Consider the following 19121-nt stretch of genomic DNA (forward strand, 5'->3'; position numbering starts at 1 on the left):
CCAATCTTGTACCGTCATTTTACGGTCGAGTGTTTCCAGAAAAAAAAAACGCAACTATCATTAACCCGTGCTTTCGCAGGCTGTACAGTACATTTGATGGCGGACCGTAAATAACCTGTTTATAGAGTTACGTTCTAATGTACGAGAAGCACAAAGCAATATTTTACTGCTTTCAATCGTTTCGTTGCTGTTCGTCGCTGTTTATTTTCACTTAGTTCTTTACTAATTACTTGTCATGAGCGTGTAGAGTATGCAGAGTTGTGTCAATTGTGTTTTAGAATAAGTGCATACACGTATATGAATACTTCCACATACTTACTGCAACTGTGTGTGCGTGTATGCTTGTGATTAGGTTACACAGCACGTAATAGATGGTAGAAAAAATGAGCAGTACACAGAGAGGTAATGGTACTCACTGCTCGACAATAATTTATCTTGCCTCATGTTTTTTTAGCATCTATCACTACCACATTGCCTTCATATTTTGCTCCCTTTCGATGCAAGAGACATATTCTGCATTCGAACTTCACTTTATTCTGCATGATACGTAGTGCTTTCATGGTGAACTCGGTGTCTTCTTTGCATGTCTTCTTTGTGACCTGCAAAATTGATGAATTTTTTCCCGAGCAATCAATCGAAAGAAAAGAGAACTGGCAATTCCTGACAATCAATACACGGCACAAAATGATGACAAACGTGGAACTAAAAAAAAATTGCAAATGGCGAAAAGCAAAATTTCCAGCGAGGGCGTCTCCCAAATGTAGATTCTCTGACTTTTTACCAGGTCATCAGTGACCATTTCAAGTATAGATTCACTGACGAAATAAAGGAAACATAGTCCCAACCCTAACTGGTAGTTACGAAACAATGAAGAGAGAGAAAATAAAACGGCTGTGCTAGACGCCAATGAGTGAAAGGGTGGAATGAGGGTGACAGTGTTGCGTGTTAAAGGGTCTCTGACCAGAAGCTGGAGAGCCTTTTCCGCAGTGGCTACCGGTAGAATACACAAAAGCAACTTCACATACGAAAATGCATGCCTCAACACCTCGTAGTTTTCGTAAACTCGAATTTTGAACATCGCGGTTCACGCCGACGCTGGCACACCTAGCGTCAAACCAAGAAAACGTACGCATATATAGAAAACTCATCTGGTCATCCCACTGGGATGACGTCAATCGCCCATGCAATCAGCGTGCAGAATGCCGTCACGTGATCGAGCACTACAACAACAACTTTCAGCAAGAACCAACATTTTTGCGCCGATACACTGTTGTCACAATGCCTGGAAATAAAAAGTATGTATATACTTCGAAATCTACGACCTGTTTTATAACTGTGATAATCCAATTAGCGACTTCCGCCTTCCATGGGAAGAGGAGCTACGAGGCTACAAGCTACGACGACTTTCGGGATCCAGCGCGCTATTTAGTGTGTGTATTTCCAAGTTTTCTTTAGTTATACCTTTTGGAACAACGACCAATTTATCGAGGTACAGCCCTTACTTCATTTGACGTGCCTCGGTTGTGTCGTCAAAGCGAGATTATTCGGCGGGCATTCAGTTCCGTACGATACTGCGCGTTCAACCGCAGTGGCAGGTATGGTTGGCAGCGGATTTTGCCAATCGTATTTGAAGAATGCAGACAATGAGACGGACCCCTCAGTTTGAGTACAAAGAACCTCCGCCTACAGCAGTCCGCAGTGCTTTCCTTGAATCTATCTTCCAAGACTGCTGCATTGGACGTGACGAGGTTAGTCTCTTCTGTATAATTTATACAGTGATTACTCTCCTTGTGAGAATTACGTTGTGGCATGCAGATGTTAGGAGACCATTTACGCAACAAAGCAAAATACGGATTAAAGAAAATTGAAGTTTACGCACTAAATCAAAAGATTACTGTACAATTCCGAGTGTTGTTGAATGCAGCCATGCCAATTCCAACATTCATGCAGTATAGTAGTATGCAGCCATGCGGTAAGCAACATTCACAGTACGTAGAATGAAGCTGTGTATTCCGCATCTAGATGTAACATTATAATTGTCACAGCAGTGTGCACCAATGTAGTTCATGACTTCCTTGGACAAGATGTGGAACCAAATGTTGGAAATACAAGGTAGGGATCAGGTACAAGTTTTCTTCTATTTGTTTTCCTTATAATATGCAGCATACTGCACATAGTAAAGAAGGGTTCTGGATTCTAAACCAATGCAGTTGAAATCCTTAGTTTACCCCAAGCTGTACTATTGTTGTCTAATCTGGGGAAACACCACAGAGGGCAACTACGATAAAATTGCAGTGCACAAAAAAAGAAAGAAAGCCTGGTATACGACAACCATGTCTACAGGTGCAATGTGCTGGACCCTCGTTGCAATTGTATATTTTGTATATTTTAGTAATTAGTGTATTTTTTGTAATTGTATATTTTATTTACGTGGTTGTGATTTGCTGTATGCTCGTAGTGGTAATATCTCAGTTATCGCATTTATATGGCTTTTTTTTAACAATGTTAGGGTGATGACTTCATGGAAGTGGAAGGAACAGGAGAGGAAGACATCTGGCAATGGTCATGACAGTTGTCCGTCAGGTACGAGACCAATTTCTTTTATAAATGTGGCATATAGAGTGAAGTTGTTACAAACAAAAAGTTTTTTGTTCCCTTTAAAGGAATCTACAGGTGGTGAGCACGCGTAAGGAATTGACATATCTCAATACAGCTTAGACCTGCCTGTTGCACATGAGATGTGTGACTCTACTTACACACACAAGCTTCTGCAGGTTCGATGGATGTATATTTTGAAACATGAAAGACAGAGTGCTAAAAATATATCTGAGGTGAAAAATTGAGCAGTTCACTGCAGTAATTCTATCGATTTATTTTCAGCAATTTGGGAAAAATATAGTGATGGCAAGATTACCTGTGTTGTACTGCCAGACCATCTGCTATTGGAGTTCCATGTCCCAGTTATTATATATAATAGCTGTTTGAGGTTATTGCATATTTATTATGCAAGTTTTGTGCCTGTGAGTTCCTGTAAATGTGCTCTGCGGTGATCATACTGGACAGAGAGCTATGCCTGTATAATAACAGTGACTAATGTTCTCCTGCCCATAAACCCATTCCTAGGGTACATCAGCACCCTTGGAAGTCACTGGAGAGGCGTGTTCGCTTAGCTCAATTGGTAAGGGCCCTGGATCGGTAATACAGAAGATGTGGGTTCAAGTCCTACTACTGGCTAACCTTTCCAGTGACTGCCTTCTTTCATCATTCATTTCTTAGGCACTTGATGCTTTGTATGTATTTGCCTTTTCTATGTGTTCCAGTCTCAGAACATCAATTGCCATGTTCAAAAGAACTGGAATATGCCTCTGCAATCTGGAACCCATCCCAACATCTCTTAATCGACAAAGTAGAATTTGTACAGAACCGCACGGTTTGTTACTCGTGATTATCATCCTTTTTCCAGCGTCTCAGCCATTAAAGCCAAACTCTTTCTTACTCCTTTGATTACCAGATGAAAGGTATCAGGCCTGGCATTCTTTCATAAATTATATTACAGTCACACTCCTCCCCACCCCACTTACTGTCAATCCTCTCACAAGTTACTTCCAAGACTTGATGACTCGCACACAGTACTTGCTCCACCTGCACAAACAAAAAAAATTCCTCTACTCTCCGCACCAGTTGATGGTGTCAAACTGGAATGACGTTCCTGCCCACATAGCATCAGAACAAAATGTATCGTCATTTATTTCCAAGTGCTATGATCGTTTTCAGATCGAATGAATTTCTTTGTTGTGAGTGAACGAATTTTGTGTACAGGTCCCGACAAAAGTTTACGGAACACTCGAGTGGTGCATATGGTCATCTGAGCGACACGGTTGCGGCAAACAGGAGCAGATAGACTTACAAACAGGTGACCGGGTACTCGACGCACCTCTCAGTAGGTGTGTCCACTCCCGTTCGCCGCTAGGGTGTTGCTGAGGTCGAGAAATACGTCGCTCTGGTGTTCCGTAAACTTTTGTCGGGATCTGTACATCATTTTGGTATTTGTCTTTTTTGGATAAAAAACCTCCCGCATTTATGTAAATCCCTTCGCAAGGGTCTTTAAGTAAACAAATGAAATGAAGAACTTCGTGATACTTTCATAATTGGAGCATTTTTAATGCATATTTTAAAATAGTGGCTGCTAAAAATGTGTCAGACACCGTTACAAAGGCTGCCGTCTGTATCAGGTGAATCATGATTTTTCCCAGAAGCCCAATAATGTATAATGCTGCATCACATATGCTATTTTGGAGCAATCTCTGCAGACATATTATGAAGATATTATCTGAGTGCCACAATAAATTATATGAACCACAGTTCATGTTACATCATCTTTGACTAAAACATGCCTATTTGAGTATTCGAGCAGCCAAAGATACAAAGCTTGGTTCCTCAAGGTCTACATCCTACTCGAACTGGGTGTGCACTTTGCACACAAAAGGAAGATTGAGAATGAAAAAAATGGCTAGGAAGCAAGCGAACTGGGGTTCTACATCGTGCATGGAAGATTGTGGTTTTCGATAGTCAACTTGTGTAGTGAGCACTTCTGGAGGACTGAGAGCAGGAACCGAGGGCACACACAGGGTAACCTGCATAACAGCCTGATTTACTTCCACATAACGATCATTAAAATACTTGAGGTGCCTAAACAATACTATTTGGGTGCTATCAGACAGTAAGACTTCGAACAACACTTACGACATTGACTGAATGGGTGGACAAAAGGATGCGTCAGAACAGGATTGGATTTGTGTCTTTGGTGGAATTGAGAGCCCAATGTAATTCTTACCAGGCGGAGCAGGCTGATGAGATGGTGCTTTGTGTCTGGGGTCAGCACAGTGGTTTATCCAGAATCCCAAGCATGGAGGAGTGTTGAAAAAAGTTCGGGGGGAGGGAGGGTCATTATTATAGTTGCATCATTAGTCTACAGCTGAAATTGCAAGGGCACCCCCTGTAGGGGGTACTTCTACATAGTGTCTTGGGTATTTAAAGCATGTAGTAGTTACTATGGGAAAGGCTTTGCGTATCCTGTTCACCGAGCAGACTGGTATAACGATTCTCTTGTTTTTTGCAAGTCTGTGCCACATCCATCTCACGAACTGTTGGTATGTAGTGCACGTATCTATTTCCTGTATGAGACACGCAAGCATTGAACAAAGCTAAAGCTAGTAGGACGCCGAGTATTAATTCAGCTGCACTCCTTCTGAATAAGTGACGAACGATAACGAAAAGTTCAGAAAAACTATTTTGTATTGAAACCAACCAGCATGATTGTGCATGAGGCACGTACGCTTCTTACTTGTGAATATGAGCGCTAGGTTCGTGCTGCCCTCGAAGTTCTAAATATGCTACTTTAAGAGCAGCTCCTTGCAACATAAGCACTCGACTTCTTTCGGCATTATTATGCAATGAACTACTCCGGCCCCTTTACACGGCGCCGTCAAACATGAAATTTACACAAACTGTTCATGTGCTTCATCGTGATGGATGCTGAAAGCTCATCTAACAGTCTGCCGTTGGTACTTCCTCTTCATGCTGAAGTCGATTCGCGGCTCAGCATTTCAAAAAAAGGCCTCCAAACTCTGCTGCACGTAGCAGGTGCCTCTCAGCTGCTGAAAGGTAGCTGAAAAGCTGACTTGCCGACTCCGCTGTGCTTCCGCGTCCATATTGAAAAAGCACCCAGCAATGCGGAAGTTGCGGAAACCACCCGAACTTCCGGTGTGGACTTTCCACCAATAAACGTCGCGGGCGTTTGACGTCATACACATGAGAAAACCACTGCATAATAGCTAGACTTTTGCGCTGATCGCACGAGTTGAGGGCAGAAATCGAAACCGCTTTTCGGCTCCTTGTTTGGAATAGTTGGCGGCTCCGCAGAGACAAAACGTTTCAGTTGTAACTTGGAGGCACCATGTAGGTTCGTTATCCATACAAACAAAGACATTGACCAGCTTCTGGTCAGAGACCCTTTAACATCATGGTCGGTGAATGGTGGGATCCGTACTATCCGCGATTACCCATTGTGTCACCTCAGGAACTGTTTCACATTCTCACAGTCGCATTTTGCCTTGCCCTCAAAGCTATTTTTACCTTTTTGAACACCATAGGACTTCGTTCCATATTGTGAAGGGGCTGATTATTTCATTCCCTGCGTCACCACCAGCAATGCGCTAGAGTATCGCCCCTGGCGATGAAACTCCCATCATCATCATCCTCTCAAAATCAAGTTGTTGAAATCAGCAACGCGTGAAACGAAATTGCCGTCGTTATTAAGAGTCGACAACCAAAATGTATAATCTGCTTCGTGACACACAGTGAAATGACATAACGCGGTGACGTCTCTGCTAAAGCGCCATGCCGTCGTCTAGGGAGCGGCGTCTCAACTGCCGTTTCTATTCCACGTTTAAAAAATCCTGAAAGGCGCACAATAGGTCAAATACTCATCTCTCAATTTCGAAACGAAATGAGCCGAAACCGAAAACGAAACTGAAAACCGGGAACGCAGTGAGCTCAGCCCTCATTTCAGATCAGATGGCCACGTGATTTTGAGGCGATGCGCTCCGGACGGGCGCTGTTTCGATTTCGATTCAATTGCGTCGCGCAAACAGCTTTGGATGTTTCACGGCACACGCTCGGTTCCGAACGTCCTTAAAGGTAGAATGACTTTCGAAGAGCATTGCCTCCCATTCTGCAATGTGGCTTTTGCCACAAATCCCATAATTTTATGTTAATTAATGAGTTTAGGTAATTTGGTCAACCCATAGTTGTCCAGGGTGGGTGCAGATAAAGTAGCCCCACATTTTCCCTGCATACCGTACGAACTTCCGGCGGCGCACGACTCTGCATTTCCTTTCTGCAAATCGAGAAGAAAAAAAATCGCGGTAACCAAACTCTGCCCAATAAAACCGCTAGCAACAAGAAACTTCGCTCCGTGTATTTCCAATGGGACATGGCAGTGTAGCTCAGTTGCATCGTTCTACCGCTTGGGGTGCCAGTCACGCAGAAACAAAACGAGACCTGGTACGCCCTGCGCTAGCTAGACGCATCTGTGCCGTGACCGCTATATTGATTTCCGCCTAGGAAAATCGGGATGCACAGAGAGCAACGTTTGCATGGATGACTGTTTGTTACGTGGAGTTTGGTTACAACGATGTTTTGTTCACTTTCGTCGGATAAATGCGTCACCCCGCACAACAGGAAGTTTATGCGGTAAGCAGGCAACGCCATACGTGCATAAATGTGGGGCTACTTTATCTGCACCCACCCTGCATAATCTCTTCCAGAGGATGTCTACCTTGTGGCCGTATAACGCAAATGCAAAAACGACATGCAAGCGGCTCTCATTGTCTTTTTTTTTTTTTGTCAAAAATTCTGTAAAGAAGAACGCTTGTTTGTTCGAAATATCGGCGCATCTCGTCATGAGGTACTTCCCTTCATATTTCCTTACCGGTTCGGTGGATTTTCCATCCTTCCACTCCCCCTATAAATAGTGTCTTCAGACATTGATTGCAGATACTTTCTTGGTCAAGTGTACCAGCTTATTGCCTGACGAAGTGTTGTCCTCATTAATTTGGACTAATGAACTTTTTGATTTCGAAAGACCGCCCAGAAATGCGCTCATTGTGTGGCCTTAAAACGCAAGGTATAAAAGGGAGCAGTTGATCTCGGTCTCCCTCGCATTGGTGAGCAATGAAAAACGCGTCTGGAGCACGTGTGAGCAGACCCATCTGTTACACTCCCATTTCACCCATATAGGTATCAGGGCTCTTGCTGTCGAACATCTCATGACATCATCAAGTACGTGCTGTTGTTTAAAGTGAGTAACCAAACAGAACAATCTACTCACTTCAACTTACCGTTGTTTGTCCGCGCAAGAGTAGACCTTAGTGCGATCGGACGTACACTAGAAGAGAGTAAAAAGTACTTGTTAAAATTCGCAGGTATTGGAAAGGAAAGCAAAAAAAAAAATCGCTCTTTTATGTCCAACATCCCTTTATCTTGCGAAGGAAAAACTTGAACACCCCTTGTAACCCTGTAATATGGGTTTTTACCCAATAAATGCATCGCTCCATTTCATATGTTGTGTAGTTGCCGATGCGAAAAAAAGAAAAAGAATCGTACGTTGTAGTGCATGCATTCGACACGCAAAGTCCGACACGGCTCAGTTGAACGTGTTTTCACTGTTGGGTTTTTATAACAGCGAGAGCTACTGTTGACTCTGGCACCGAACAACGCTGATATACGTCGGCAGAGAAACGGGAACAGTCTGCCAGAAGTACTCCGAGTCAATCAAATAGTGATATTAAACGGTAGGAGCAACTTATTTATTTACACATGGTAACGAGACTTTCGTGCACGAGACTGCACTTCTGCAGAAGAAATGCAGTCTCGTGCACGAAAGTCTCGTTACCATGTGTAAATAAATAAGTTGCTCCTGCCGTTTAATATCACTCTTTGATTTACTCACCACCGGCAACTTGACATCGCTTTTTTTTGCCTTCGCACTCCGAGTCACAAACACGAAGGCGGTTCTCCGGTGCCGGGCCCTCTCTGCTGTTGAACACATCCTGATTATTGTACATGTCGCGGAAACTATAGAACAAAAACTATAAATCCGGACTGGAATTATTTTCCCATAGCACTACCTCTATTGAGTGTCGGTGGGCTGGCCTCTGGACAGTTAACGAATGGCCCCATTGTTTTCGAAGTCCGGGGAATTGGTAGCAACGTCATAACGCAGCAACACCAACCTTCTACCAAACGTCGTCACGCGTCTCTGGGTTTTGCTCGATTGGTGCTTCGTAGCTGATCGTAGCCTTCCCTGCGTAGTACCCAACGACCTCGATACCCTTGGATGCAACGTCGTCAACCTTAGTTAGGACCACTTAAGAGGCAGCTACAACGGCATGCATCAGCCTACAATGTCGGGTAGTTGTAGCTACAATCACGGACATCTAGTTGAGTTGTACAGCAATTAAATTCGATGTAATCTTTTGATGTCGTCATCTGCTCTGCAGCTGTGCTCGTGGAGTCGTACGCATGCGCACGCGTAGTATTACGGACCTTTAGTAAAGAGGCTAGCGTACACTGTCTGTACATTATCGTTTACAAGGCGCTGCACTTTGTCCCCCACATAGGCGCACGCATAGTTTTAGTACGGAGTAGCGGTCCCTCCCTCTGATCGTTGTGACCAACAGCGTGGCCCAGTGGGTAAGTTTAGAGCAACTAAAGAAGCTAGGTAAAACGCATCCGCCCTTCAGTGGTCGCTCAGGTCGTGTTGAAGACTGGGAGATGCTGCATTGGAATTCCACCACTGGCTGTGCTGTCTGACGTTTTCCGTGGGATGTTCTGGCAGACTTTTCATATAAATATCAGTACAATCCCCCCCTCCCCGAAGTCTGCTCAGGATCCGTACTAGCCCCTCTGTGCCCCACTCCTCCCTGCTGTCCTCTCTCCATCTTTCCATATCTGTACGCTGCTTCACTAGGGGGTGTGCGGTGGTGGGGGGGGGAGGGTTCGCTAGGGGGTGTGGGAACACGGAATCAACAAAAAAAGAAACCCTTGCGGCACGATGTGTCGCGTAAAATGGGAGCTACATAATATCTATATAGTTAAACATCTCCTTTCATGAATGCAGCCAAGCCAAGTGCTGCCAGAACAATCCGCCCAGCCCAACACCGTTGGTATCGTTTCTTTGTTTGGGTGTGACCTTTCCAAACTGGAGGTATCCAACTGAAGAAAAACGACTGGTTCTAAGACTGTTTATCCGTATCGTGCACCTTTCCTTTGTAACTTGTGAAAAGGGTAATACAGGCAAACATCACAAGGTGTACTTTTTGTCGCACTCTCCTGAGTTGCCGAACACACTTAAAAATATGTATATATACATATATATTGCCGCAGGGAAGGAAAGGTTCCCCGTTTAGGTGCGAACCCCCCGCTCTCCTGCGTTGCCGAACGTGAACATTAAAAAACTATATTCCCGCAACGAAGTAAAGATTCCTCGAAACCGGCGTTCTATTCACTGAAGTGTTGCGTGTACATGCCCCGCCAGGTCCTGCCTAGCCGACAGCGTCCTCAATAAGGAGTCCTGAGTAAACGTTGCATGTACCTAAGAAAAAATATAGCCGGAGCTCTTTGGCTGCACGTATAGCACATGTTTGTAAGTCAAACGTCGCCATGGCTACGTTTCACTTACAAACATGTTGCATGTACCTGGTGGTCAAGCCTCCATTCGTCGCGAATACCTTTGTAGTTGTAGTTTGTACTTGTAGTTTGTTCTCGGGACCACTGGGCTTTAAAAATTAGTGAAAGCGTTTGGAAGCTAAATTCCGCATATGTGAGTGAAACAGGCACATATACGGAAACTAAAAATATAAGAATAGTAGAATTGTGTGGTCTCGAACCTTTTTTGTATGCTTTCGAATAACACAACACGCACCCCTTCTGCATCAGGGCATCCGGGGCCCTTCTGAGCCTAACGGATATGGAGGTTGCCATCTTGTGAAATGTAGCAAGCGTCTAGTTAGGTGAGGTTAGCGCAGGTCGGTAAGGTTAGTTCAAGTTAGGTCAGAGCATATCTAAAAGCTTTCAAAACTCCGTTATAACGAAGCAAAGATGGACGATTGCCGTATGTAGTAGACGACAAAGCCAAACGCGCATGTGTCTGATGTCATAACCCTAGCTTACCCTGCTCTGGAGCCGAGTCTAGAAAAGTTGTTACCAGGGCTAACCTTCGCTATTTTTCGCCGCAGAGTTATGACCTCATTTCCGCTATCATGCCCTACTCTGGCTATTTTTCCCCCGCTTAGAGCCACCACGGAGTTGCCAGAGTCAGAGTGCCCAATGCAGTTTAGCTTACCTCTACCAATAGCAATACCTCTACCAGTACATCTACCAGAGCGATAACCGGGATACTCACCAGCATCACCCCTGCCAGAGCCATAACCGGAAGAGCCACGAACGCCATCTCTGCCGGATCCGTAACCGGAAGAGCCACGAACACCATCTCTGCCGGATCCATAACCGGAAGAGCCACGAACACCATCTCGGCCGGTTCCGTAACCGGAAGAGCCACGAACACCATCTCTGCCGGATCCGTAACCGGAAGAGCCACGAACACCATCTCTGCCGGATCCGTAACCGGAAGAGCCTCTAACATCATCTCTGCCAGACTGATAACCGCCGTACTCACGAGCGGCATGTCTGGCAGCGCGGTATATATGGCGGTAGACTCTGGGCATAGCCTCAGCTTGAATTGCTGCAACTGCAGAAAACATGAGACCGTTGCCATTCGAGAATGGAATGAATAGGAATTACAAAAGCACACACTCACGTGAAACGATTAGCAGCATCAAAACGAGGACGGCCTTCATGGCTGCTGCTGAATTCTTGGTCTGCTGTGAGTAAGAATAAAAAATCCGCATATATAACGACAAATAAGTAGCGCTACAGAGCAGAGTATTACTGCACAGGATCACGGTTACATGTTTATCGTTTTCAATTAACCTCTTGTGCGGAAACCGATAAGATACTCATCTTGAACTGTGTTACTTTGCCACGCAACAGAACATGAACTGGTGTGTCCAAATGTGTCTTTTTTCTGTAGGTTATTGTTTAGCATTTTATTTTACAAAAATGTAGTTCGGAGACCCACCTCCCATAGTGTGTCGAGTAAGACTGTTAAAGCTGTGTGGTTAACAACAACAGCAATAGTAGTAATAATAACAGTAATTATTATTATTATTATTTATACATAATGTACAACGTGAGAAGGAAGCCAGCAAGAACTTGTCAAAAACAGCTTGTCACGATTAGTCTGACAGGTATTACTCTGCATGGCGGTTTTCTCAGTGCACATCCATCAGGTGCTGTGTTTTCCTCAGACGTTTTCAGACATATGTCGGCACAGTTCCGCTAGAAGTCGGCCCAGGACGCACACTCTCCGTGACGTTGCCCACCTCGGTTTTGCCCACCGTTGCCCACCATAGCCCCTCGGTTTTCTCAGGGCGGTGTTATGCTACAAGTTTCTCTCTCACTGTATATTATTATGCCACATAGACTAGTCGGGGCATAACGCAATAAGCTACGTAGTAATCGTGCTGTGTAACAATATATTCGCATGACATGAAGGCAGATGACATAGTCATGCCTAACATAGTAGGTTGGGTAAGGTTAAGTCAGCTTACAGTAGGGTAGATTAGAGCAGTGATACTCACACTTTGCATTGCAAATACTGCAAGGACATAGTACTTCGCGGAAATCTGCATTATCATTCTATATAACACGTAATCATTTCGTTACTTACGTATACTACACGATTAATAGAAGTAATACGCTAATTGTTATGTAGACACAACAGTCAGAAGCGTACACAACTTGTGCACTACGTATGAGACAGTAGTGCTCTAACCACGTTTAGGTTCAAGCAGTTGCATTTTAACACGTTCTCAAAGGGACAGAGCAGTGCGTATTATAATAGATAATACAAATATTCAGAAGTACTACAGTAATAGTATTATATGCAAAATATTAGTATTGCCGCGCACCCTTGGGTCAGCTTAGGGACGCAAAAGTGATCCGTACAGGATGCCAACTAAGATTCGAACAGGCGGCGGTGCAAAGTGGACCCTCTTGCACAGATGCGTCGTTTTGAGCACGCACAAGACAGGATTTGCAAGGAGTTGGGAATCGTTCGAATATTTGTCCGATTTGCATTGAACAGGGGACTGGTGGACCCGGTTGCCGTTGCAACAACAAAAACCCCTGTTTCTTGGCGCTAATTCAAATGGGAGAAAGCAAGCTGCAGTGGAAGGTTGCTAAGGTGGAAGGATTTTACAATTATGCCCATGCTTACATTTAGAACTTCTCGGTTTCACACATGCAATAGAATATCAGCACATATAATCGCTGACTTGCGCTAACTTTAAACTCACTCACTTCACCATTCTTTGTACAGATAATATTCATAATGGGACGTGACGATCTGTTGATATTTATTTGTTTATTTAAAAAAAAACAAAAAAAACAAGGGTCCGGAGGCCATTACGGGGTGGGAACATCAGAAGAACATTGACAAGGAAAACGCAAGGAAATAAGGAATCATGACAACAACAACATCCTGCAATAACAGGATGAGAACAATACAAGCAAGTATAAAAAGCGACAACTCAGCAGCACGACAAAGCTAATGCTGGTATTGAACATGAAGAAAGCCAGAAAGGGAGCCACGGAAAACTACATGACCGTCAATGGTTGCGATCGATGATGAGAGGTTGTTCCACTCCATGGTAGTGATGCAAAAAAAATATATATATATTTAGAGAACGCATTAGTAATACAGTGGAACTGAGTGACCTTGTTAGTGAGATGGAAGCTAGGGAAAATGACACTCGAGCGCGTGGTGGGTGATTGCCGAGAAGGCAAGGTGAAAAAAAAATCTATGGAAGAGGGTTAAATTGGCGAAGCGACGACGATGTTCGAGTGGTTTGAGGTTGTAACTTAATTTTAATGCGGAAACGGGGGTAGTGAAAGAATAGTCGTTGACAATGAAGCGCGATTTTGAATGGCTACATATTCATGAAACGCAAAGATTAACATCAGTTTAGCGTATATAAAACTATAACTGACTCACAGTCTTCAGATGCTGAATCGCCGGGAAGGTTCAGGACACAGTGCGACTTGCTATAATGATATCCGTCCTAGCGCAGTGGTTTATATCTGCGAAGAACTTCCTGTGAATGTGTATACTTGAGTTGCAAGATAGCTCATGCCGAAGTTGCCGATTGGCCCTAGGGAAGAGAACGCGGAAATGCGAGCTTCTCATTGGTATCGAGCTGTAGCGAAAGTGAGATGTACATGAAACAGAATAAAAGAAGCAAAGGAAGGATCCAATAAGGTAAAACACATTTGAGCCCTTCTTTGATTTCAATTAAGATGACCAATTGATATAGGGTAATATTTTTCTAATCTTTGAGAGTCAATTATTTTATTACTTTCTCGCGTCTGGCCGCGGAGATTCCGTTGCTCTCTCCCTGGTAGCTCACATTTGGGAAACCCTTATCGGTTCTCACTCTGAGCACTATGGCCAACAGGGTCAAGAGGACATACAATAATAATAATGATAAGAAAACGTTATATTGGTGCCCAACGACTCCAAACGCTTATGGCTACAGCGACCGTAGTATTGGCGCACACAAAATAAGTCACAATGCCAGTGCAATACAGTACATTACAACACAATGCACTACCAAAGAAGACACGACAGAAACTATGTTAAAATATCAAAACAGAAATAGACAAGAGGCAAAAAGAAAAGAAAAAAAGATTTGACGTTACGACAAGACTTCGTTAGAAATATTTTGAAGGACGCATAGGAAGGAGAAAAAATTTCGCAGGACTTAAAAATAGAGTTCAGAAACATTTGACAATGTACGTATAATAGGATCAAGAGGACATAATCAATCTGTATAGCGGTGGATTGCGAAACGCAGCTCGACGAGGGCAAAAGCATACATGACTTAATAAGAAAGAAGAGTTCACATATGAATGTACACATTTGTACGTGAATACGTCAACCAAGTTACGTCCTGCGTTCAGTGAGGTCAACTTGAAAGCAAACCTTTATAGTCATACAACTTAAGCGCCGGAATGTGCCGTAGAAAGAAATCACAAATGATTTGAAGAGCTCTCTTCTGTCATAGTAGGCATAGACCTAGATACGGAATATATGGTCAACTTGCTTGTACAAGTAGTTATTCATTATGTTGATGCGTACCGCGTGCAGCACTTACTGTGTTCGATAAAGGGGATTAGCACAGTGTGATGCATTACGATAATGCATTACGTTTTGTCGAAAAGTTATGAGCGGTAATGCCAAACTGATGTAATGTCCGCACTACATCAATTACATCAAATTACATCAATTACATCAAAAGTGCGATGTAATGCCAAATTGACATTTTGGCCCAGCAAGATAGAGTTCGCGCAGTACATTGCGCATCTTGGGAGTGGTCCTTGATAATAAACTGCCATGGCATGAGCACATTTTGTCTGTAGCTAACATATCAGTCAACTCTTGGGGTAGTCCAGAAGCACTAGTAGGTTCTCCGTGTCTGGTCAGAGTTATTGATATATCAGGCATCAGGCAGATATGATTGCATCGCGCCTAAACTATTGTCACCCAGTTTGGGGTACTGCATCAAAATCCTCTCTTTATCCGTTATATGTCTTACAAAAGAAAGGAGTTCGTATAATTGAACATGCTGCATACGATACAACAACCGCACCGCTTTTCTGCCTACCTTTCATCAGTGTTCTTCCCGTCTCGCGCAATCCCTGATTGATCCGAACGACTTATTTGGCATAGCTCAGATAAGGACCAACGAAAAATAGCACACTCTTCGTAACCCTGATATCTTTGTACGAACATTTTGTTAGGACTAACTATTGGATTTCAAATGTTAGAAGCAAACATTGTACATCTTTAAAGGTGCAATTAGGGAAATTTATGGATCACGCAAGCGACGTACTTTTTCTTCGTTGCGACACCCTAGTGGCTGGCGGAAGAGGATGAGGATGAGTTCACTGTTTCGGACGGGTAGGAGGGTGCGCTGTTAGCGACACACAGCGGTAGCTTCCACTTCCCGCGCACATCCAAGCGACGCCGCAACTACCGCTGTGTGTCTGTCAGAGCCATTTATAGGGAGAGTTTGACCATTCTCTGATCTTTTGCCGCCTCGTGGGTGGAGCCTATTTCGACGTCAGAGTCGTCGTTGCGCCGCCAAAAAAGCCTGAATCCAAGCAGAATCCGCTTATCAGCCATCTGATGCGCGCCATATTGATGCTGTCCATCAGCTTTGTTGTCGCAATGAATGCAATCTACAGGAATAACCGGGTTATGACCCACAGCCCCCAGTGATAAGGGGTGCTTTGTTGCCAAACTGAAAGAGTTCAAGGACGAAGGGCTTTCGAAGGACGATGTACGCCTTTGTCTTCCCTCCTTGTATTGTAAACAACAATTATCATCAATATGGCGTCGGCGCCCAGCTGACAACGGGACAACAAAGGAGCAAGCCGAGGGAGGTGGCTTAGCCGTGACGTCGCATGACGCGTTCAAGTTAGGCTCCTCCTAATGGCCAATCTCTCCCTATAAACGGCTCTGGTGTCTCTAACAGCGCGCTCCTCCACCCCTCCGAAACAGTGAACTCACCCGCTTCCACGAGCCGCTAGGGTGTCACACCGAAGAAAAAGTATGTGGTTCGCGTGTTCGTAAACTTTTGTCCCAACCTGTACCTTTATATGCATAATGTTAATATTAATGTATTAATATATATTAATATTACGTCTCCTTTGGAGAACTTAAGCACTTTCTGTTTCGCAATGTTAATATGATGTAGTAACTATACTTGTGTTGGTGTTTGTTAGGTTTCTTTGACGTATTGTTTTTTTTGTATTTTATTTGGCGCTATAGTAGTGCCAGAAAGTATACGCGTGAGATTCTACTTTTTTGAGCTTGTCATAGTTGCTGCCATTTTCCTTCTCTTTTATATCAGTTTATATATTAGAGTGTGTACAGGGTACGTCACGTAACAGTGACCCGAATTTTCCTAAATTCGTGATTTGCTTTTCTTTCGGAAAAGTCGGTCAATATACAGGGTGGTCCACTAACCATTATAGAAATTCATCGTAAAACACGTAGGCACCGGAGAGACATGCGGTCAAGGGATTTTTTTCTGCCAATAACTTTTGCCACATATTGGTAACATTTTTATATAATTTCAATTGACGGAAAGTTAATTTCTTGAATTGAACTCCGAAATTTCCCAAGGCAACCTCACTTTTTCTTTGCGGAAATCGGTTCCCCGTGGTCATTTTACTCAGAATAGCACATATTCCCATTCGTAATGCAATGGCCATTGCCGAAATAAATGCGCAGAAAATGAGCCCTTGACTCCGCCTCTTTTTTGACGGCTCGTAGTTTGAGCGCAAAGCTGCAAAGCTGATCTCTCCGGGGCCTACGTTTTTTACTATGAATTTCTATCATGGTTGGTGGACCACCCTGTATATTAGAGTGTATAGGGTGCATCACGTAAGAGTGACCCAAATTTTCTTAAATTCGTGGTTTGCTTTTCTTTAAGAAAACACGGTCAATATATATATTTCCTATGGGGCATACTCAGATGTGGTGGTATATCAGTAATTAGTGCGGCCGTTAATGAACTTTCATAATTAATCTTTATAATTAATAAAAAAAGGGTTGGATACGGAATTGAAACGTTGTATAGGCCTCAACTCTCAGGGGTTCCATCTGCTAGAATTGAGACCGCAGAGCTTTTCTGTACTCTAGTAAAAAAAAATATGCGAAAATACAGAACTTTCGACCGTTGCGCGAAATTGACTGCAGATTTTTCCTATCGCCCTCTCAGTATCACCCTATCTCAACTAACATCAGGCTGTTCCTCAAAGCATGAAGCACCCCCACCTCCTAGTGACGCAGTCGACACCGCTATTCTTTTTTACCTTTCTTTTTCTTTTTTTGTTACAGCCTGTAAGAACGTACCACACTTATCGAGCGACGGAATCAGTGATTGTCTGCGTGGTTTTTGGAAGGTCTGGAAGCTTTGCAATGAGCTTTCGTAGCGGCGTTTTTCGCGTCTTTCTCGTGAAGGGACACGCTTCTTCACGTATATTCGCGTACGAAGCGTGGCCATCCACATGAAAGCTCGAATAGACTAAACTCTAGGAAGCTGGTCTCTAAGAACTAAGAAACTCTAGACTAATAGACTCTAGGGGACAGAAAGAGTGTTATTTTTGAATGCTTATGTATAGTGGGGCATACATGAGCAATAAACGTGTCAACATTCACCCACAATCGCTGTTGCTTAGCTTCTGTAGAAACACAACTTTTTTTATTGGTGTTAGCGCCGCGAAGCAACTGTGGCTATGAGCGACGTACAGATGTGGATAGACAGAGACAGGACAGCAGGGAGCAGTGGGAGACGGGGGATTAGTATGCGTCTGGGCCGACTTCAGGGGGAACTGTGCCGACATTTGCCTGGAAAGCTTTCGGAAAACCCAGGGAAAACCTGAGACAGCACAGCCGGTGGTAGGATTCGAACCCACCACCTTGGTTACCACCAATGAGCGGACGCCTTGGCCCACTAGGCCATGCAGCTGGTAGAAACACAACTGTAACCGTGACAACTGTAACCGTCTTACGATTTTTTGTTATCATTATTATACAGATATTAATTGCTTTCTCACCTAGGCCCAAGATGGCACAAACTCAAAGTAAAACACAAAATGCACAAAACATCGCTTTTTTTTTTTTTTTAAGGCCAGACATGAACTGCTCAACAGTCCTTGCGGACACCTCATCGTCTTCGACTGTTCCACTGTTCCAATTGTGTGGCGAAAGAAAGAAAATTTTAATCCGTATTGATATTATTTTTTTCTACGTTTCTTGTACGATACGTACAAGAATACTTCTTTTTCCTCTGTATTCCGCCGTGGAGTACAATGTGTCCATGATGTAATGAACCACATCTATGAAACTGCCCCAAACCCCTTTAAGCATTTCCTGGGTCATCAATGCTTTTTCGGATATGAGCTTTCGATAGCAAAGTTGGTTTCATATGAGTCTTCCCGAAATGAATCGTCCGCTTCAGTGGCATGTGGTATGTGTTGTCCTGGTATGACTTGTCCCTGAGTCAGTTAACGGAATAAGTTGTCCTGATACCACGATTGTGTTCGCCGTGCCGACACCAAATTCCGTTTTCTTGGCATAGCTTGCGGGGTGTGTTATTTTCGTATTAAACTTTGAAACATTGTCGCAAATGCTTCCCGTTCTGCTTGATTCCCAACAAATATTTCAAATGAGATTCCTATACGCGTCATTTTCCAACTTTTTATTAATCTAAAAAATGCACCAATCACACATGCTATCACATATCCAAAGTTATTTGAACTAAACGATTTAGAAATTCCGTGGAACGTTCTGGCGTTACACTTTGGAGTACGGTTCGCTTAACAAAAAAAAAAACAAAAAACAAGCCAAATTTTAATTATCAGTCTAA

At 43.6% G+C, this 19121-nt stretch overlaps 1 protein-coding gene across 3 annotated transcripts; it reads right to left on the reverse strand.

The window, feature by feature from the left end:
* Positions 1-511: 511 nt before the first annotated feature.
* Positions 512-15650, reverse strand: LOC135397926 (uncharacterized). 3 transcript variants are annotated; one of them, XM_064629421.1, is made up of 7 exons: positions 15576-15650; positions 13679-13835; positions 11381-11444; positions 10967-11311; positions 7902-7948; positions 3582-3642; positions 512-599 (listed from the first exon to the last, which is right to left on the reverse strand). In XM_064629421.1, the coding sequence occupies exons 4-6, from the start codon at positions 11246-11248 to the stop codon at positions 3600-3602; spliced, it is 372 nt and encodes a 123-aa protein (XP_064485491.1). In that variant the 5' UTR covers positions 11249-11311; positions 11381-11444; positions 13679-13835; positions 15576-15650; the 3' UTR covers positions 512-599; positions 3582-3599. The 3 variants fall into 3 exon arrangements, with proteins under 3 accessions (XP_064485491.1, XP_064485490.1, XP_064485489.1); XM_064629420.1 differs by lacking the exon at positions 3582-3642 and having other exon boundaries at positions 15576-15645; XM_064629419.1 differs by lacking the exon at positions 3582-3642 and having other exon boundaries at positions 7892-7948; positions 15576-15642.
* Between the last annotated feature and the right edge of the window lie 3471 nt (positions 15651-19121).

The sequence above is a fragment of the Ornithodoros turicata genome, chromosome 6 (genome assembly GCF_037126465.1).
Source record: "Ornithodoros turicata isolate Travis chromosome 6, ASM3712646v1, whole genome shotgun sequence".
NCBI classification, from domain to species: Eukaryota; Metazoa; Arthropoda; class Arachnida; order Ixodida; family Argasidae; genus Ornithodoros; species Ornithodoros turicata.